The following is a 21865-nucleotide window of genomic DNA, read 5'->3' as shown; positions in this document are numbered from 1 at the left end:
CAGTTGTGAATCGTTCTGCAGCAGTATCAATGAAGATGAAGACCTGAACCCCGAGCAGAAGGCAGAGCGCGAACGAGAGAGGAGGATGGCCAACAATGCCAGAGAAAGGCTGCGAGTCCGGGACATCAACGAGGCGTTCAAAGAGCTGGGCCGCATGTGTCAGCTGCACTTGAAGAGCGAGAAGCCCCAGACCAAACTGCTCATTCTTCACCAGGCCGTCGCTGTCATTCTCAGCCTCGAACAGCAAGTCAGAGGTCAGACGCTGTCCAGCATAATGCAATTAAGTCATGTTTATAGAAGATTTGTCAGTCAATTAAAATATTTAATCAGTCAGAAACATTCTTAACAGCATTAATAAAGAGCAGCTTCACTGTTGTTCAGTGTGTGAGTGAATTGTCTACACTGCCAGTCAAAAGTTTTTGAACAGTAAGATTTTTAATGTTTTCTAAAAAAGTCTCTTCTGCTCACCAGGCCTGCATTTATTTCCTCCAAAATACAGCAAAAACAGTAAAAATTGGAAACATTTTTGCTATTAAAAATAACTGTTTTCCATTTGAATGTAATTTATTCCTGTGGTTTTAAAGCTGAATTTTTAGCATCATTACTCCATTCACATGATTATTCAGAAATCATTCTAATATTCTGATTTGCTGATCAAAAACATTTATTATTATTATTATAATGTTGAAAACAGCTGAGTAGAATTTTTTTCAGGTTTCTTTAATGAATAGTAATTTCAGAAAAACAGAACTGATCTGAAATAGAAATCTTTTGTAACATTATAAATGTCTTTATCATCACTTTTGATCAATTTAAAGCATCCTTAAAACAATTATACTGACTCCAAGCTTTTGAATGGCATAGCGTATAATGTTACAAAAAGTAATTATTTCAGATAAATGCTGATCTTTGGATCTTTCTATTCATCAAAGAATCTTGAAAAAATGTACTCAACTGTTTAAAATATTGATAATAATAATAAATGTTTGTTGAACAGCAAATCAGCATATTAGAATGATTTCTGAAGGATCGTGTGACACTGAAGATGAGTAATGATGCTGAAAATTCAGCTTGAAATCACAGGAATAAATTATATTTTATTATATATATAATAAAAAAGTTATTTTAAATAGTAAAAAACATTTCAGATTTTTACTGTTTTTGCTGTGCTTTGGATCAAATAAATGCAGGCTTAGCGGGCAAAAGAGACTTCTATAAAAAAAAAAAAAAACATTAAAAGTCTTACAGTTCAGAAACGTTTGACTGGTAGTGTAAATATAGCAAACTGAAACGTAAAGTTGTTAAATCACAAATCTTGCATCACTATTTCTGATTCTAAACAGACACATCACGATTGCTGAAATATTATCAGTAAACTTGCTCAGGTTGTTATGGTAATCTCAACTGTCAGGTTTATCCGTAATGTTTTTCTAGGGCCCTTGGCAACAGCTCTAATTTATATTAATCAGTTCAACAGATCTCCAAGAGCTGGTTTTATAAGGCAATGAAAGTGTTATAAGTGTTATGATTCCTTTTTTTCAGTATTGCTTTTTTAACTATGCTGAGTTAATATGAATTCTCCTGTGTGCAGAGAGGAACCTAAACCCCAAAGCAGCCTGCCTTAAGAGGAGGGAGGAGGAGAAGGTGTCAGGGGTTTCAGGTGACCCCCAGCAAGCCCACCCGCCTGTGCACCCGGGCCTCACAGACACATCCAACCCCATGGGCCATCTGTGAACAGCCAGGTAAGTCCGATCAGCTCAACACAGAGACTTAAAATGGGCAGGTGGCTAAAACACGACACCACGAGCAAGATTTTCTCAGCTATTGCTGAGACACAAGCTTTGCTCCAAAACCTAGTGAGCTGCATCCCTGCCTGCATTCCTTTTGGGGCAGTATTTATATTGGAAATGCACCGATGCCTTAAGCCCAGTTCAGACTACACAGTTTCAGCCTGATTTTGGCACGATCTGCTCGATGTCGGGCAGCGGTTCTCAGCTTTGGCCCCAGAGATCTATTTTCCTGCTAATGTTTGATTGTGTTTAACTCCAACCTTGATCAAACTCACCTGCCTGTAACTTTCTAGTGATCATAAAGACCTTGGTTAGCTTGTTCAGGTGTGTTTGATTAGGATTGGAGCTGAACTCTGTAGAAAAATGGATCTAGTGGGCCAGAGTTGAGAATAAAAAGTTGAACGAGTGTCGGGACGCAAGATTCAATCATTTCGTCTTGTGTAGTGTGTGATAGTGGACGAAAACCGATGCCATGTCTGCGACACGTCACGACATCACCACAGAAAGACTAGCACGTTTATTTATTTTTTTCGTCTACGACAAGTTTCATCACATCTGTGACACTGGCCAGTAGGAGCACAGAAACGCATTCGGACATGCTTTTAAACAAGCCGAAACAAAAGAGAGACAAAGGTATTGGTCCTGCTAGGTGGATTTTTATAAGGGAGAAAAAAATTCAAATACTATTTTACCCCAGTTCTCTTTGACAGACCATATTGTCCTTTTCATGCAGTCTAGATCTGTGTCCACTATGAGGTTTTCTTTCATTTTTTTTGGCTTTTTCTGAAGACAAGACAGGGCAAAACACGTTGTTTGCTAGCCACTGTTTACGTTCATGGCACCTTCTGTTTAGTCCCACTGTATCGATAACAGCGATAAATGGTTGGGTAGCAGTGTGTAGTCTGACATGTTTCTTGTTCACAACGCCACAATATTTTAGGAGTCAGAGTCAGCATCTTCTGACACAATGACTGTTGTAACCAACAAAAAAAATCATGTAGTCTGAACTGGGCTTTAAACTAGGTTTTGGATTGCATGAGCTAGATTTAGACTGATTATATTACTCCTGATGTATATAGTTACAATATTGTTTAAATGTTTGGTGTCTGTAAGATTTTTGCCATGTTTTTTAATAAGAAGTCTCTTATGCATTTAACTGATCATATAATATTATGAAATATTATGATTAAAATTAAAAATTGTATACTTTAAAAACTGTTCTGTTTTAAAATACAGATTCCTGTGAGGAAAAAGCTGAATTTTAGCATCATTACTCCAGTCTTCAGTGTCACATGATTATTCAGAAATCATTATAATATGCGGATTTGTATGTTTTTCAAAATTTGGTCATTACCAGTTTTGAAACCGTTGAGCTGCTTAATGTTTTTGTGGAACCTGTGACACATTTCTCTCAGGATTCTTTGACACATGGAAAGTTGAAAAGAACAGTTTTTGAACAGTAAGATTTTTAATGTTTTTTTTAAGAAGTTTCTTCTGCTCACCAAGCCTGCTTTTATTTGATCCAAAGTACAGCACAACAGTAAAATTTTGAAATATTTGTGCTATTTAAAATAACTGTTTTCTATCTGAATGTATTTTAAAATGTCATTTATTCCTGTGATTTCTTTCCCAAAAAAAAAAAAATAATACTAACTCTAAGCTTTTAAATGGTATAGTGTATAATGTCAAGCTTTTTATTTCAGATAAATGCTGATCTTTGGATCTATCTATTCATCAAAGAATCCTGAAAAAAAAATGTACTGAACTGTTTTAATATTTAATAATAATAATAAATGTTTGTTGAACAGCAAATCAGCATATTAGAATGATTTCTGAAGGATCACCTTTTAAAAATATATTCAAATAGAAAACAGTTATTTTAAATAGTAAAAATATTTTTAAAAGTGTTTGATCAAATAAATACAGGCTTGGTGAGCAGAAGAGACTTCTTTAAAAATAAAAAACATTCAAAAACTTTTGACTGATAGTGTAAATATCTTTACTGTCACTTATTTACTTCATCCCTGCTGAATGAAAGTACTCATTTCTTACTGCAAAAATCTTACCAACTCCAAACTTTTGAATGGTACTGTATTACACATTAGAATGCGATTTGAGTGTCAGTACAGTGGGTCATAACCAATGTCCTTATCTTTCCCTCACTTTCAGATCAAATGGATCCCGATGGCGTGTGTTAGACAGAGTCGGTGACCTTGCTTTCCACGGGCGGACAGGACTCACAGTTTGTGACACAAATTTGAAAAGACAGACCACTCGAAGCAAAATTCCACCGTTAAGCAATCCTGAGATAGAAGAAAACTGGCAAGTGCCCAGCTCCCTGTGAAGACATCCCATATCGATAAGCAACTTTCTGCCCACCAGAGAAAAAAAAAAAGTATCAAGCATAAAAGCCCCTCAGCACATATCGCTGTCTGCAAGCCGTGTGCCGCAGCTGTACAATCAGAGACTGTCGCCACCCCCTCCACCCTGTACGTGGAAGTTGCCTTGTGCCTAAACTGAATTGACGAATGCATTGTAACAGCAATTGTTTTGTTTTTTTTCTTTTCGTTTTCGTTTGTTTGTTTTTTTTTCCTATTTATTATGTTACTGAGCTGTAAGTCTATGTTTAAAGGGAAAGTTCTGACATTGCTATGAGAAGCTGGTGGCGTTTCAGTAGATCTGCAGTTTGTCCGTCACATCAGAGTCTGCGGAAGGGCCTCTCCACTCGAGATTAATATATTCAGATCAAATTCCTTGCCCTCGTGAGAGAATCTGAACGTACAAAGACTCAAGGATCCCTGTGTCTAAAAAGAGAAAAAGAAATAATATATTATTTATATTTATCATACATTCATTCCACAAATGACAGCATGAGAAACCAAAACTACCTAATGTCGATAGCGTAGCTCAGAGTCCTCGTCGCAGACGGAAAGCGGAGGCGAGTGAGGCCAAATGGGATCAGCCTGTGCGTTTTTGACCGGATTCCCTGTGTCGTGGAGACGATGGTGGAACGGCAAACTCTGGCTTTACTGAAAGGTCAAAGGTCGAACACAAGCTGACATGTTTATACTCATTAGTGAGCAGTACAGATACGGAAAGCAGAACGTTACAAAACCCCAGCATTCCCTGCATATTTCTTAGTGTCTTAAACGGGAAAGGGGACGCAGTCTGGTCCTTTTGATTCCTTTGCCATATAGTGTTAAGGGTAAAGAGAAAGACGTATTTCCGCTTCAGTTTGTTCGTATTCAGACGTTGCTTTATTTGGTCGAACAGCCGTGGTTATGCCGAGGGCATCTGTACTGAGGAATCGCTGTTATACCGTGAGACATGGCACTGTTGGAAAAGAGTTGGATTTAAAACGAAGACCATTAATTCACCTGGCCTGAATTGAAGTTTTGTTTTATGTTCTTTTGTTTTTCTAAAACCATTAACAAATTAAAAAAAGAGACAAAAAAAAGAAATACTCAAAGTAACCACATGTTATATGTTTTTTTTGTAATTGTATACAAAGCATCTCTCTAGGCTTCATAGTAAAGCGTATATTTGTCGTGTGAAAATAGAAGGATGTTCTAAGTTACTTAGAATGGCTTTGTCTTTCCCCTCATGCATTGAAGTACTTGATACTTGATCAGCAGAATGTGAGCGCAATGTCTGTTTGAGGAAAAAACAAAAGAAAAAAAAAAAAAGAGGAGAAGCTCTATGAATTCAAACCGAATCAAGCAAACTGTGGAAATGATGAACAAAGCCAGTCTGGATCAGGATTTTTCTCTGCCATTATTTGTTTTCTTTGTAAATCTAAAGAGAGCAGCAGTCACCACTTTCAGTTTATAACGTATGCGTTTTTCTTTAAGACCAAAAATGTTTTCTTTTTCCTGCCCTGTCTGTTTGTCTTCCATGCGTTCACACCATCGAAACAAGACTGCCACAAATCAAAAGAACAAAACTTAAGGAAAGATTTCAGAATATCAGCATTATTTTCCTTCTGTGTTTTTTTTTTCTTTTTCTTTGCTTTGTGGAGAGTTTCCTTCCTTAAAGAAATTATCGTGAAATCCACTAGTCTTTGTGGCCTTGTTATACATTTCAGTATTCAAGAGCTTGTATTTTTGCCGGCTGAAAATTAATCGAGGTTATGAGTCTCATCTCTTTGTCTGTTGTTTTGTTTTCCCCTTTTCCTTTTTTTCTGTGTTCTGTTTTTCCTCTGTTGGATATGTTAGATTTTGCTGTATGCCCTGATGCTTTCCCTCATAACAAAAAAAAATGATGAAAAGGATAAAAAAAAAAACATTTGGCTTATTTTTCACTATAGTTAGTCTTTTATACAATAATATTGTAAGAACATTTCTTGAATTCTAAATATTACTCTTTCTAGATTTTTGAAATCGAAAGTTTTGAGTAAAAAGTTTCTTACTTTATTTTACTATATTAGATAGTAAAAAAAATGTACGGTTATTTACCATAACCTGTCCATTATTATAAAAAAAGATTATCGATAGCATCTTAAGAACATAAGTAGGATTTTAGCTCGCAGTCTAGTACGTATGGGGTATTGTACGAGCTCGATGTTCCAGAGGATGTGCTCTCCATCTCTGTCTCCAGTCTGCATTGTTGGTTGATGAACGATTTGTACCCATGTCAAAATTCAAGGTATTGTCAATGCACATCAGAAAACCAGCAGTAAGAAGTCGAATTCTTTTTTTTTCTGTCTCTGTAACAGAAAACACAATATGTATATAACATTTATGTAGCAATAAATGTGCCATCTTTTTTAACTCAATTGTATGTGCCTTTATTTCCATCTTTCATCATTTGGTTTAACTGCAACTTCATACAACAAAACTCGACTTCATTTCACTCAGTACATATACAAATAAGTGTCATCATTTACTCACCCTCGTGTCAAACAGTTCCCATTGACTTCCTTTGTATGGCCAAAAAACTCTAAATGCTTGCTGTTGTTTTGACGCAGCGGCTGCGCTACAGAAAGTCAAGCAAACATTAAAGTACTGAAGTCGTTGCATGTGCATGCATCGTTGCGTGTGCGTTCCTCTGCTTGCAAACAAGGCACAGCGCATACGGGTTCTATGTCAGAACACCAGCTCCCATAGATATGTATAGGTAGATGCCACATTTGACCGCTAAAGACACGTCGACGTGCCCACCATCTTGGAATGGTGTATATCATCACTCACAATAAACATCAATGAGTTTCAAGATGCCACAACATCTGGTTGTTAAAAAACACCTAGATTTAAATTCCTGAAGAAACTGGACAAAATTTAACTTTAAGAATGTGTTGGTTTGTGTGTTTAAAGGAGATGTTCACTTCCAGGACAAAAATTTACAGATATTTACTCACCCCCTTGTCATCCAAGATGTTCATGTTTTTCTTTTTTCAGTCGTAAAAGAAATCATGTTTTTTGTGGAAAACGTTTCAAGATTTCTCTCCATATAACGGTCTTCTGTGGTGCCCCCTGAGTTTGAACTTCCGAAATGCAGTTTTTTGGGGGGGCTTTTTATTGCAATAGGACAGTAGAGAGATGACAGGAAAGAGGGGAGCAGGATCGGCAAAGGCTAAGGGTCTTATCTAGCAAAACAATCAGTTATTTTCTAAAAAAAAAAATGTACAATTTATATACATTTTAACCTCAAATGCACCTCTTGTCCAGCTCTGTGTGAACTCTGTGTATTCCAGTTCATGACAGTTAGGGTATGTCGAAAAACTCCCATCTCATTTTCCCCTCCAAATTCAATACCAACTCATCGCTGTTGTACCTTTTTTGTAAAGGGTGTTTGATCTTTGCAGTTTCACTTTGTAAACACTGGGTCGGTACTTCTGCAGCGATGTTGGATGATTTTGAAGTTGGAGGAGAAAATGAGATGGGAGTTTTTCGACTTCAACTGTATTGAACTGGAATACACAAAGTTCTCACAGAGCTAGACAAGAAGAGGGTTTGAGCTAAAAAGAGTATATAAAATTGTATAAACAAATAACCGATTGTTTCGCTAAAAAAAGACCCTTTGTCTTGTTTAGAGCCCCTTGAACCTGCATTAAAACTGCATTTTGGAAGTTCAAACTTTGGGGGTACCATAGAAGTCCACTATATTGAGAGAAATCCTGAGATGTTTTCCTCAAAAAAACATAATTTCTTTACAACTGAAGAAAGAAAGACATGAGCATCTTGGATGACAAGGGGGTGAGTAAATTATCTGTAAATTTTTGTTCTGGAAGTGAACTACTTTCAATTCCTGAAGAAACGGTATAAACATTACAGGTAAGAATGTGTTAGTTTGTGTGTTTAATATGTACAGTATTAACTCAATATTACAGTAAACTAAAGCACCTTTAAAATGCCTTGTCAACTAGCGGCTTTGTCTTGTATTAGCAAAAGCATCTACTGAAGATATAATCATTCATGCATATAACTACAGTTGCAGTGCAGATTTCAGGGTTGCCAGGTTTTCAAAACCAAACCCACCGAATTCCTACTCAAAACTAGCTCAATCGTGTTTTGGAGGAAGTGCCCAGGTAAAAATTGCATTCCAGGGGGCTAAAATACACAGTTTTTGGCAGGGTTTCCCAGATAAAATGCTCATTCCAGGTGCTAAATATCACGAATATCGTGAAATAGTGTTCAAGTAGCCCGATTCATCGTGGTACACTCGTGAACGTGTCGACTGACACAGAAGAGAAGAAATTGTTAAAGTTATTTTTGTAAGTTCATAACATTATGATTGAACCTCTGATGTCACATGGACTATTTTAACAATGTTTTTGTCTTTACCTTTCTGGGCCTTAAATGTGGTAATTACATTGGTGTCTATGCAGGATCAGAAAGCTCTGGGATTTTATCAAAAATATCTTAATTTGTGTTCTGAAGATGAACAAAGATCTTATGGGTTTGGAACGGCGTGAGAGTGAGTAATGACAGAATTTCGTTTTGGGGTGAACTATCCCTTTAAATGAATGTTTTGGTTACCAATTCATCAAATTTTCCTTTGTGTTGAAGGTGAGTAAATGGTGACAGATTTTTCAGTTTTTGGGTGGACTTTACTATTACGTCTATTTAAGTAAAAAGTAGAAAGTTACATTTTCAGTTTGTTTTCTTTCAAACGTACTATGGAGGCCTTTTCTGTTTTCAGTGTAGTGTGAAAACAATGCAAAATCTGCAGGGAAAAAAAGGTATAGTCTGTAGTTTTTATTGCTGAAAAAAGGTCTGAGTGAAACTGAGTGAAAACATTTTATTTTAAGAGTAAGAGTTCAACATCTGTCTTCAACTTGAGTGAAAGACTAACATACTTTGTGTCTCTAGTGAATGATCATGGGAAAATAGCATTGGGGTATGACAGTTATGACTGACGCTCTTTCATTGCTGGGTGTGTGCATATTCCCACGTATTCCCAGTGTTAATTGACTTTGCTTCCTAATTAAATTATTTGTTTTTCCCATTTCTGTGTCAGTTGTGAAAAATGGGAGCACCTGTTTTGTCCCAGTAGTGGTGAATGGTTTACAGCCAGAGTCTTTCTGCGCAATGCAGCTTCCACCATACCTCATGAAGCTCTAATAACAGTTCGCTCTGTTTGTTTCTCATTTTTCATTTCATCCGTACATTTTTACGCAATGACATCAGTCCTGGCTGTCCAATTAAAAGACTAAACTAAATCCCAGAACTCATCTCCTTGGCTTACACATCTGCCCTAAATTATGTCTCTGTACATGTGTGCGAGAGACGCTTTCTCATTGGATTTGTCCTGCGCTGACAGGTTGGGCCCCAGATCTGCTCTGAGACAGGAACAGCACTGGGGAAGAGGTTGCTAAATGCTGGAGAGACCTCGGCCAATTCCGACTCTGTCAGCCTTCCAGCACGACACCTCATCTGGAGGCCGCTCCAACTCCGCTGGCTGGGTGGGAAGGCTTTGTCCCATTTCCTCCCTGCGTGTGTGTGCGTGTTTGTGCGACTGTGTGCATATTCCTTCCTGCCTTTATCAAAACCGTGCCCTGGAGTGTTTACTTGCAGTCAACTAGAAAAATGGGCAACGTTTTATAAGCATGGGACCACCGTGTTTGCGAGCTGACTTCCTGTGGATCTGGCTGCCTGGGACAGCCCAGCGAGGGAGTGTCATGGTGGGCTTGCTGACAGGAGCATCTTGGCTTCTGCCGCTGGACCGCAAACAAGGATCTCACAGGCTGACGTGCATTTGATCATAACGTTCCTGCTGACTCTTTCCCTTTCAGCAAAATCGTTACTGGGTTTACATTCGATGACCGCAGTTATGGTTCTGTGAACCAGACTTTTATATTTACCAGATTTAATATTTAAAATTCATAATCTGATGTCTTCTAAACATACTATTACTAATACTTGCTTATATTACAGTACACCAGTCCTACAGTGCTGCTTTTTAGCCAAACCGTAGGCCCTAGACATATTTATTCCTTTAAATGACTTGGTGTCCCATGACCTTTTTAAGTGATGTATAAACTTAATCTAGAAGGAAGAATAGATATCTTTAAATGCTGATATCCTCTCCTTAAAATGGATCTTTTGTTTTGTTCAGTGTCAGAGGTCCTGACTTTTTCACTTGCAACAAGTCCAACAATTCAAAATAATACATTTTTCGCTTAATCTATTGAACTGATACTCAGTTCACTGTAATAAAAAAATATTTTTAATTATGAACTAATGTTAATCCAAAAACTGTATGGATGTATCCACCTTATTTTTCAATGTGGAAGTAAGCTGTTTTCTGGTAATATGTGTGAGACTTATGGCTCATAAGCCACTGAACACTCTCAAAAAGGATGTTTTAGTTTTTAACACATTTTTGTGTTGACCAGTTTAACACATTTTATGTCATTTTGTGTACATAATCCACAAATTGTGTACCTGTAACACTTTAGTGTAGAAATGAGCAGGAATGACACATTGGTCGAGTTAAAAGTAACACAAAATGTGCTGTCCTTAACTAGACATAGAAGTGTGTTAAGAAACAACACAGGTTGTGTTGTTTTCAACACATTTTTTAAAGAGTGAAATAATGAGAAGAATAATGAAGTTCCGTAAACTGTTTACCAAAATAATATGGTAAGACACAACAGTTTGCAGTATCAAGAAGCAAAACTCGCTGTTTTGTACAGCTAAAAATAGCTGGACGCGGGTGAGACCGGAAGCGAGATCCATAAAATATACAAATGGCCACGCCCACTCCTACAAGAAAAAGGTGGATAGCGGAATCCAGGAATTTTAACTGTTACGTACAATATTTCGGCAAACAGTCATTGTTTTCATTTGATTCATCTATTTTTATTATTATTTTAGTAATATGAACAAGCACAGTTCATACAACATTTAGTCTGACGATCACGTTTTCCGAAGTCGCACCTCGTTTAACTGACCGGTTGATAAATAAGTAAGATTTTCAAGCACAATTGTAAACCCTAACGGTCGAAAGTGGCTTTAAAATACCTGAAACAACATTTATGTGTATGTTCTATTAATGTAGTTTACATTAGGGACGTTTCAGACAGGATGCGTTTAAATACAGCAAAACGCAATGGAGTAGAAGAAAACGCCGACACTTCTTCTTTTTTAACTTGTCATGGCGTTTTAAATACGAACCGCAGGACTCTGACAAAATAGAGGAAAGTGAGTCATTTCCTTTTTTGGTGAAAATGGGTTTAACTGGGCTGTGTTACATTTTTAAAGTTAAGAAATACATATATAGCTAATAATAACACTAATGTATGTGTAAACTCGTTAAACTGAATGCAAGTACGAAGTCGTATGAAGAAAACACTGCAACGCCTCTCATCCAGATCTCATGTGGACCCCCGGATCCCCAAACGGGGACAGACAGCGCTCCCTGCTGAACGTGCTGCAGGGATTTTAAATAGAGATTATTTTGTGTTTCCCTGCAACTACTCCTACTCCTAAAACCGACTGCACCCACACCGGGAAATGAAAACACAGCAGACCCACGACAAAGCGTGCAGTCATCAGTACTTCCACGATACACCAGTCGTTTTTGCTCTTAGTTCTTAGGTTGGTCTGGGACAAATAAGTTCTGTCTTAGGCTACTAATAGTAACATGAGGAGTAAGTGATGACAGAATTTTAATTTCGGGATGAACTATCCCTATAGGACACCAAAAGTATGCACATTAAAACAAAACAAACATGGTTGATAAATGATTGCTGGTGAAGTTATCACCTTGTAGTGGTTCTTTACAGTCAGTGACCCATTTATCTCCTCGTGTTCTGTTAAGGAGGTTGAAACAAAAGGTTTTTTTATTCACAGTGATGTGTAGAGGTACAATAGAAATACTTGGGGAAATCGTGTTGCTTACTTTCCTAAACTGTCAGAAACTACTTCTGTTGGGGGAGGACAGTCCTGCGTCTGTCATAGTCAAATCTGATGAGATGTGTTAACTGCAACACCATACAGCAATTTTGTCTTTCATCATTTATGCTTTGTTTAGGTTTACTTATATTTTTATCATGTAGCCTAGGATGGTTATAATTGTTCTGTTAACTTTATATTTTTTCTATCAGTTTTCTATCAGTGTGAAGACACTGGGGTGGTAAAGTGTGTTTGGCATCGCTGTTGAGTCTGTTATTTGCATTATGTAAATATGCTGTCTGCAGTGTTACAGCACTAGATGGCGCTGTCAGTCTAAACAGCTGTCAGGGCATCATTTTGTCAGTTAATGTTTTTTCATCACGAAATTCGCTTTAGCAAGTAAAAATTTTATTCAAGTTGTTCTTCCCCCATAAAAGCAGATGTTAGGCTATATGTAGTGTAGGCTAAGTATTTATCGTGACATTATTACTAAACGTAAAGAACAACTTGAATTCTGTTCATTGTTTTATTTTATTGTAGCACCAAGACAAATTCTCAACAAAATGATTTTATGATGATGATGGTGGTGATGATGATGAACGATGAGGAAAATCAGTAGCCTATACCATAATAAATAAATACGTAAATAAAATCACATCAACATTAAACAACACAAACACCACGTGGAAATTAACCATGTGGAATTATTAGAGAGAGAGAGAGAGAGAAAGGTGAATATTAACCACATTTGATTCTATCTCTAAACTTTGAGATAAGTCTAAGAAATACTTCCCCACAACGTCTGTATTTTGTAAATTATTATTTGTTTATTTTATTTTATTTTTTTTTTTTTTTTTTGCTTTTTACTTGGCAGATTCAAGTAATTAAAACATGTTTAAAACAATCCTGCTGAAAAACAAAACAATAGAAACCATTATAGAAATTCTAATGGTTTCCACTACAAATACCATTACAAACCATCAGCTTTTAATTATTAAAAATGGTTGGACATATTCCATTGGGATTTAGTGTTTTTTAGCAGGCACCATATTACAGTTTTCCCATTATAACCAGTAAAACCATTAAAAATTATGTGGTTTCTATTGTTTGTTTGTTTGTTTTTTCAGCTGGGAAAACAGATCCAAACCATTACATAATAAAGACGCGCATCCTTCCGCAGTTTCCCTGACATAACAAAACGTTCCTGTGCAAAAAAAAAAAAAAAAAAAAAAAAATGGGTGATTTGAAAGCTTTTAGATTTTAGCACGCATGGAATGTTTTTGAATTATTCGTTTTATGCTATTTAATAAAATGTTAGGTTAAAAATATCTTGGGGGTTTCTTCAATGTTTACAATTTTTTTCAACACTGAAAAATCAAGGGACATGTTCCCATCTTGAAAATGGGTTAAAATACTTTCTCTATCGTAATAATTCATTTGCACATGAAAACCCTTGATTTCACCGATACTGGAAGCATAAGGGCTTGGATGGCCTACACCCAGTTTCTGCGCATTGTGTCTTGAGATCAGGTGAAATGCGAAAATGTGCTCTGATCGCCAGTCAAGTTGAGCGGATCAGCTGATCGTGAATCAGGTGGGTGGAGTGAGTGACGGGGTGTGGGCGGGGCTTCACGCTCTTCAATAGCCCGTGTGCGTGAAGTAAAACTAGTCTGAAAACAAGACGCGCAACAAGTGATTTTGACTAACTGAGAGGAGATGGAGCTTTCGCTTTGTGTCACAGCTGTTTGCAGCGCTTGATCAACAAATAAACGCATATTTTTGGATAAAAGACAGAGAGCGGTAAGTGGTGCTTTTAGATTTATGTTTTTATGTCAAAAAAGTGTGCGAATCTTTGCCATTCTAGATGCATTAGGACAACATGGTAGCAGGTGAAATTAAGTTTATTAAAACATTTGAATTAAAGTTTATAAACTTTAATGAGCACCCAAACAAGTAATGTTCTTGTATGGAAAACCAAACTGTATTATTAAACTACACCTGCAGTGCTTGGAGCATCTGTTAGGATGATTGTGTGGTATTAATTACACAAAACATTAATTAGCATGCAGAAAGCAATTAAAAAAAAGTTTTACCTGCATAGTGCGTAGAAATGCAACCCCAGAAAAAAAATAGATACATTGTTTAGTATAAGATTTACAGTGTAGTGTGACCCAAAATCTAAATGAATTAACTTGCATGAAAAACATGAAATTAATCTGCTCTAACAGTGTCCATGCAGTCTGTCTTATGTAAGTAAACGCAAAGGAAAGTTAACTGCAAGCATTCTTCTATTCCTCCTGACTGAGTTATAGTGTTTGCTCTGTCATCTAGAGATTGATTATCCATAAACCTCATTGTTGAACATTTTTTGTTGATGCTCTTTAGCTATAGCCATGTTTTCGCTTTGGATCAGGGCCAACGTTGGAGTGTGAGTTAAACTTAAAACAGTTGAGAATGCAGGTGGAGGCCTTGCTGCAAGAGTTGGCCCAGCCTAAGCTAGCTTCCCTGTCAGAGCTCCACATTTCCAGTGGGCACAATGAGAGGAAAGGAGCTACATTAACACCATTGAGTCCCTCTGCACATAGTACATGTGATACAGGAGCTGAAAGAGGCTATTGTGTCATATCCTTTTTTCTGCAGCAGAGCTCTGTTCCTTGTGGATAAGGGGGCTTGCCGCTTTTTAACTTGCCCTTATTGTTCTTTCTCATCCCCCTCTATGGGGCTGGAAAGTTTGAGTCTCTTCGCCTGTCTTGAATGTGTCGGGCGGATGAGAAGAACTATCCCTTTTGGCTTGTTTGTTTTACAATGATGTGTTCATTTAATGTTTTTGTAGTAGTTTTTTAGCCTTAATCTTATGCTTTCAACCTGTAGTCTCTAGTGTCACCTTCATTCTTCATTGAACGGATTCTTTACTTGCCCATTGAAAATGAACCAATGCCGTCTTTGTTTTCTTCATTGTCAAGCCCTCGGGGATCTTGCAGGTTGCATGCACCGTAATACACTTCATGCTTTGGTCATACCATTTGCTTTTGCAACAAAGACATCAATATGACTCATGCAATCTTTTGTTGTCTTTGAGGTGAGAGGATGTTATCAGTGGGGTCCAGAAGAAATTGATAATAGCCTGTTGCCTGGTGTGATGCCTGTAGTGAGGTGATATTTTTGCAGCTTTGTGTTTTGCCATTCCTAAGACACAATACTGTTGCTCATTGCGTATGTTACTGAAATTCTTTTGAGGTGATGACACTGTCGTACATAGTCTGCGTGCAACTGGGTGTTTTTAATTGTTTACAATTAAAAAAAAAAAAATGGCAGCATTTTGAATGAGTTGTACTCGAAGAACTAAATTGCATGAAAACAGCTTCAGTGCCATACTTTGGTTTATTTCCGTAAAAGATACAAGCTGTTGACAGACAATTTAGTCACCAGCTGTTTCAAGACAATTGAATACTAAATCTGACTTCCTCTGTTTTTTCCACCGCTTATCTTTCCAGTGCAGCCCCCATACTGTACAGTGACATCATTTACTTTAGTTTGTTTTTGTTGAGATATAACCTACGTTGCACTTTCTGTTAGCTTTAGTCAGCAATGTCAATATGTTTGAGATTATAAAGTCTGAGACCGGGCTTAAAGTTACTTAATTTGCAGTTACTTAATTTTCTGCATGCTTGGCATGCTCTTATGAAGTTAGTGGTTATGATTGCACTGTTTGTAATGGCGTCAGATACTGTAAGTCATATTCTAACTCAAGTTCTTTGGAAAAACTACAAAGATTACGGCACATGCCTGTGTCAATGTTTGTTTCAGAATAAATTCCCAAACCCTGAGCAATGGATATGTTTAAAAGGCTTTCAAGATCCTGTTTTGTCCAAACCGCCTTTGTGGTGGGGGATCGTGCTAAAAGCTTTACTTTGTCTTTGGTTTGGGGTCTAAAAAGCAAAAATTATCTTATTTTAAGTCTTAAGGGGGTCATCAGATATGATTATTTAGGGTCTTAATGAAAAGTCTATAATGTACTTTGGTTAAAAGTTCTCAGTGGTAGTGTAAAACAACACCCTTTTTACCTTATCAAAAACAGCTCTGTTCACAGTGACCCGTTTTGGAGCATGTCCCTTTAAATGCTAATGAGCTCTGGTCGCCCCGCCCCTCTCTTCCGTGGACATTATTAGGAAAGGCAATTTGCAAAGATTCATAAAAAACTTATACTCACTTCTTCTGTAAGCTGAATCACGAATGATTGGCGTGAACATAGACGCGTGTACGCAGATCGGAGTGCACATTCCCTTCAAAAACAAAAGTAATACTCTGCATCTTCAGCAGCTCAGATGTCGGGAGTAAATGACAACTGCTATTTTCATTATTACATCCAGCGACAGAACACCTCAGTTGCTTAGTAGACATTATTGTCTCCTCCTGATCCAGCGTTGAAACAATGGGGACAGTTTACAGCTCACTCAGGGCGGGTCTACTCTAAAACACCAGTGTCAGTCAACAGATGTGGGGTGGGCCTGTGCAAAACTGTCACTCTGCCAAGAATCTGTGAATGGCTTGATCTGAGAAAGTGGTGATTTATGGGAATTTAAATAAAAACACAGCATGGATTTTTATCATTATGGTTGTGTACACACACTGCCAAGATACATTTATGTTCAAACAACATGTAAATGTAAATTTTGCATCCGATGACCCCTTTAAAAAGCTAAAAATAAATGGTATGATGATGGCTTATTGTACTGCAGGGATACTGTATGCATCACCAACTACTTGTATAATAATGAGATTATGGCTTTGTTTGCAGAGGTGAGCTGCTCCGCAGAGAGGGATTTGGTTGTTTCTCTCAGTGTTCCTGATGGAGTCCTATAGAGTTAGCGGGATCCCAAACACTGGACTATCACAAGGCTATACGCAGACTTCCCGCTCAAGAGGCCAGAGCAATGGTACTTACGGCCTCAGCATCAGAGTTCAAGGAATAGACGGACACCCCTATGTGGTCCTCAATAACCAGGATAGAGGTCCAAACCCCTATGCACCTCCACAAAACAATAATGGATATATGGATTCGGAAAGCCCATTAAATTATGATGAATGTGATTTCAAAGGAAGCCGGAAGAATCTTTCTGAAGGCCCGTATATGGATTTTATGTCTCCAAAGCTCCACGGAGGTCCTCACAATGGGACTTCCGATCCTAAGAAGCAGTCCAGTCTTTTAAACTTCCAAAAGCATCCAGAGATTCTCAAACCATATGATCCTGAGAGCAATACTCTTGATAGCTTTCGAAGTCTGCCTTCAGTTGAGCCTCTCAATCCCTACCCAGGATCCCTACCCAGAGCCAACTCCCCAGTTGTGAGCCAAGCTAGATCCTCCAGCCAAGTTCCAGAAGCAGATGACAGGGGACACGCCCAACCTCAGGTTCGTCCCCAGACACTCCCATTCAATGTCCAACCTCAAACCGGTCCAGCCAAAGACCATGTTCTGCCACAGCCTCAGGTCAAACCCCCTGTTCAAACACAACCTCAGGTTAAGCCGCCATTTAAGACTCCAGTGCCGTACCAGTCTCAGCCTTCACAACGCCTTCCAGTTCCTCAGCCATCTACAATAGCCAACAACTACAATGACCAAACCAAGGCCTCTTCTAAACCTTCCAGCTCAGTTAGTAGCGCAAACTCCAGTTTGGAACGAAGTCGGCGGGAACCGGATGTGTTGCCCCTGCGCCGTATAGACTCCAGTGGCCCGGTCCTGCAGTCTTCCCCCTCTCGAAACTCCTCTCTGGGCTCTACCACACCAACCAAGGAAGACCAGTTGGACCAGCTTTATGCAGAGACTATCAACCGTCATGAGAATCGGCGTTACATCCCTTTCCAGCCTGGCACAGGGCGTGACATTGATACTGGTTCAATTCCAGGCGTAGATGAACTCATCAAAAAGTTTGACAGCAAAGAGACTCAACAACGCAGGGGTCGGTCAGGGCGGAGGAATCGTCTCAACCCAGAAGACCGCAAGCGTTCTCGTAGTGTCGATAGCGCATTGCCGTTTGCGCTTGGTGGTGACTCTGACTACCTGGATGAAGTTAGTCGGAATCGAGGCAGGTCTACAGAGCATCTCCTTCGCCCCTCACTGCTCTTGCAGAAGACCCCTGGAGTGAAATCCTCCCCCATGTCTCCAACTTCCACTGTCGGACCCAGGATAAACCTAAGAAATGCCACACAAGTTAAAAGTGCTCCAGGCTCTCCTCAGGGCACAGTATCCAACTCTTCAGCTGCTATTTTAGGGTACAAGAATCCCCAGAGTCGTCCCTCTGTAGCACCTGTAGAGAATAAAAATGAAGAGGCCAAACCATCACAGAGTATGAAGTACCTGTCAAGTGTGAAAACGGGATCAATTTCTCGTCCTGCTGTCAATGGCAAAACATCAAGCACTGAAGTGGATGCTCAGGTAAGAAAGCATAGTCATTTTTCTTGCTATTCTGATATTCCCTCCATTATTAGGAGACCAATAATTTGTTTTGTTCATGTATGTACGTATGTATTTATATATAATAACATGTATTTCTTTTCTTTTCTTTTCTTTTTTCTGGCTTTTTGCTCAGGTGACACCTGATCTTCTGAAAGGTCAAGAAGAGCTTTCACAACAAACAAATGAAGAGACTGCCAAGCAAATATTATTCAGCTACCTCAAAGATGGGTTGGTGCACTTTCCAAATTGTTTTATATGGATTTGTTAAACATAATATAAACAAATGCAAAATAGATTACATTATATGTTAACATTTAAGTGAAATGAATCTCAATAGTGTTCACTCTTTTTTTTTTTTTTTTTTTTTTCTAAGAAGAAAGATTTTTCTTGGAATTGAAGGTAGTTTCCACATAGTCTGACACATAATGATAACAGTACAGGAATTTTACCTCCCCTACATTAATTTGTGTACAGTAGAATCATCCACTCACAATTCCAACTCCCACACTTCTATCTAACCCTTTCAAGAAAAAACAGGTTCTTAATGTTCCTCCTATAACATTGAATAGCAAGTCATATTTTTTTATGATAAACTTTCAAAAAAGCTGCTTGCTAGATGTTCCAGACTATTCTCTGCCTAATAAAAATGGGTTTAGCTCACTGCCAACAACTCAAATCTGATATTTTGCTCAGACTAAATTTCCACCCAAAACAGTGCTGTTTCCTGCTTTCATCTAATCCTGCATGATCACTGCACCGCTTCAAACGCATGCTGTAGATGCCCAACAGCCCAATCTGCTCTAGTGAATAGCTGAACCCGTGCCCTCCCTGAACTCCCATGTTCTTGATGTCAAAAGTTCCGCCCTCTCTGCATTCCTTATGTGCCGCATGGAGGGAGGTGAGCAGAGTGGATTATACACCAGTGTCTCTGAAGCCTTGCAGATGTAGGATCAGATGTCTTCTGGTCAATGGCAACCTTTATTAACCAGCCCTACACACAAGACTTGCTCTGAGGTAGTAGTTAGTTACCGTTCAATGGCGCGTGCCGTAGATGCACCAGGGTCATGGTAGTTGTAATAGAGCCAAAAAATATTGTCAGCAATGTTGTGACATGACACGTCTGCTGGCGACAGCAACCTACGTCATGAAACCGTTAATGACAGTCCGCTCTGTGGGAGGTGTGTGTGTGTGTTAAGGAGAGGCGGTGCTGGTCTGTTAGTTTCTCCTCTCTCTTTGTGAAATGTAATGATATGCTTTAGTCTGTATATGCATGGCAGTAACCCAGTGTTCTGTTCTTTTCCCTGATGCATCACTCGAGTGCTCTGGGAACATGCGGGCATCCGTGTCGCCACTCAGACACACATTCCCAGACATGTGACTTGTTAAAAGAAGGCTGTAATTAGGGTGGGCAGGTCATAAGGTGACACATCAAAGCTTGAGTACTCTGTACCTTCCATGCAGGCAAAGAGCCAGGCTGATTTTTCCCAGAAATATCAGGGATTATACTCTGATCCAGTCACTCACACGCACACACACACTCACACTATCAACACACAAGTTGGCTCAGAGAACAGGACTTTCAAACCGTCTGAATGAATTATGAGCACTTGTGTCATGTTTTGCAGGAGCAATGATAACGATGACACTACCAAGAGGAAGGTCAACCTGGTGTTCGAAAAAATCCAGACTTTGAAGTCACGGGCCGCTGGGAACGTGCAAAGCGACAACAAAGTGAGCCGTTGTTGTGGTATTGTAATTGGGTTCAACAAACAGCTAAGACCGTGAGCCTCTTACAAGAGAGACTTAGTCTATCTCTTGGAGAAAGTATAAAGGCTAGCTGAGGTTATTTACTCAGCGAACAGCATGGTCATGGCTAATGTTTAAACACATGCAAGCAAAATCAGACCAGAACCTAGTCTATTTTTACTGAATTGATTTTAAACTATTATATACAGTTCAGGTCAAACGTTTTCACACGCCTTGCAGAATCTGCAACATGTTAATTATTTTACCAAAATAAGAGGGATCTTACAAAATGCATGTCGTTTTTTTAATTTAGTAGTGACCTGAATAACATATTTCACATAAAAGATGTTTACATATATTACATATATGAGATCCATGTTTTCACACTGAGGACAACTGAGTGAATCATACGCGACTATTACAGAAGAATTCACTGATGTGCTAGAAAGAAACACGATGCATTAAGAGCCGGGGGGTGAAAACTTTTGAATTTGAAGATCAGGGTAAATTTAACTTATTTTGTCTTCTGGGAAACATGTAAGTATCTGTAGCTTCTGAAGGGCAGTGCTAAATGGAAAAAAAAGATATTTAGACAAAATAAGAAAAATGTACACATCTTCATTCGGTTCAAAAGTTTTCACCCCCTGCTCTTAATGGGTCGTTTTTCCTTCTGAAGCATCAGTGAGCGTTTAAACCTTCTGTAATAGTTGTAATAACTGTATGTTTATTTTTAACACTCCCGTCTACAAGGTGATGAAACCTTGTATATGAAAGTTCCAGCTTACAGTGAATGAGCAGTACAAATTCCCATCTTTTAAAATATTTGATTACAACAGATATTTTTCTGCTTAAATGTGTGCTTAAATGTGAATCTGTATCAAATTACTATTATATAGTGCTGTTGCAGTTCTGTTGCTTATAAATGTTTCTCTTCAGTCCCCAGACCTTGCAGCCCAGGCTAGAACCCTTCAAGAGCAGAAAGCAGAACTGGAAAAAGAAATCACTGATCTTAAGAAGCAACTTGAGGATGAAAGCAAGGTAACGGTGAAACCCTCTCTCTCTCTCTCTCTCCAGTAATACTTCTACTGCTTTAACTCGTCAACTGTACCTTGGACCCCTGCTCTGTCTGTTTGTTCAGTCTGTTAGAAGTTGACTGAAAATCCCACTCCTATCACCCCTTAAGATCAATAATCAAATTAACCAATTACTGGCTTATTATAAAGACAGGGCCTTAAACCCAAAAAAAGATGCACAGTTTCTCAAACGGTCGATGATTTTTAAGGTTACTGTCATTTCATGTCCTTACTGTCATTTCTTATTATGTCTGTCCCTGCAGAAGCGCAGTGATCTGAGCGAGACTCAGCTGAAAGCGGGAGCGGGAATAAAAGACTTGAGGAGAGAGCTGGACCAGAGTCAAGCTGAGTGCAGCAGACTGCGGGACAAGCTTAGTAAAACAGAGGCTGACCTGCGCACTACAGTGGATGAGTAAGATACTGTCCTGTGGACAGACCCACACAGAATACAAAGAAACACCATAG

At 38.6% G+C, this 21865-nt stretch overlaps 2 protein-coding genes across 11 annotated transcripts in view; both read left to right on the top strand.

Moving 5' to 3' along the window:
• The window catches only part of tcf12 (transcription factor 12), a 146514-nt gene extending 141030 nt beyond the window's left edge, over nucleotides 1-5484 (top strand). For 6 of the 10 annotated variants that reach the window (XM_051115192.1, XM_051115188.1, XM_051115190.1 and 3 more), the window contains 3 exons: nucleotides 22-254; nucleotides 1592-1742; nucleotides 3960-5484. In XM_051115192.1, the coding sequence (XP_050971149.1) occupies nucleotides 22-254; nucleotides 1592-1734 (376 nt within the window). In that variant the 3' untranslated portion in view covers nucleotides 1735-1742; nucleotides 3960-5484. Of the gene's footprint in view, nucleotides 1-3; nucleotides 255-1591; nucleotides 1743-3959 lie in introns of all 10 variants that reach the window. The other 4 variants (XM_051115187.1, XM_051115185.1, XM_051115191.1 and 1 more) reach the window with 1 other exon arrangement.
• Nucleotides 5485-13791: 8307 nt separating this feature from the next.
• The window catches only part of cgnl1 (cingulin-like 1), a 35823-nt gene continuing 27749 nt past the window's right edge, over nucleotides 13792-21865 (top strand). Inside the window, exons 1-6 of the mRNA XM_051114861.1 lie at nucleotides 13792-13927; nucleotides 16926-18560; nucleotides 18715-18809; nucleotides 20207-20312; nucleotides 21264-21365; nucleotides 21664-21812. Of these exons, the coding sequence (XP_050970818.1) occupies nucleotides 16977-18560; nucleotides 18715-18809; nucleotides 20207-20312; nucleotides 21264-21365; nucleotides 21664-21812 (2036 nt within the window). The 5' untranslated portion in view covers nucleotides 13792-13927; nucleotides 16926-16976. The remainder of the gene's footprint in view (nucleotides 13928-16925; nucleotides 18561-18714; nucleotides 18810-20206; nucleotides 20313-21263; nucleotides 21366-21663; nucleotides 21813-21865) is intronic.

The sequence above is a fragment of the Labeo rohita genome, chromosome 7 (assembly GCF_022985175.1).
Source record: "Labeo rohita strain BAU-BD-2019 chromosome 7, IGBB_LRoh.1.0, whole genome shotgun sequence".
NCBI lineage: Eukaryota > Metazoa > Chordata > Actinopteri > Cypriniformes > Cyprinidae > Labeo > Labeo rohita.
The sequence above is the reverse complement of the archived record's forward strand: the minus strand, read 5'-3'. Positions and strand labels throughout refer to the sequence as shown.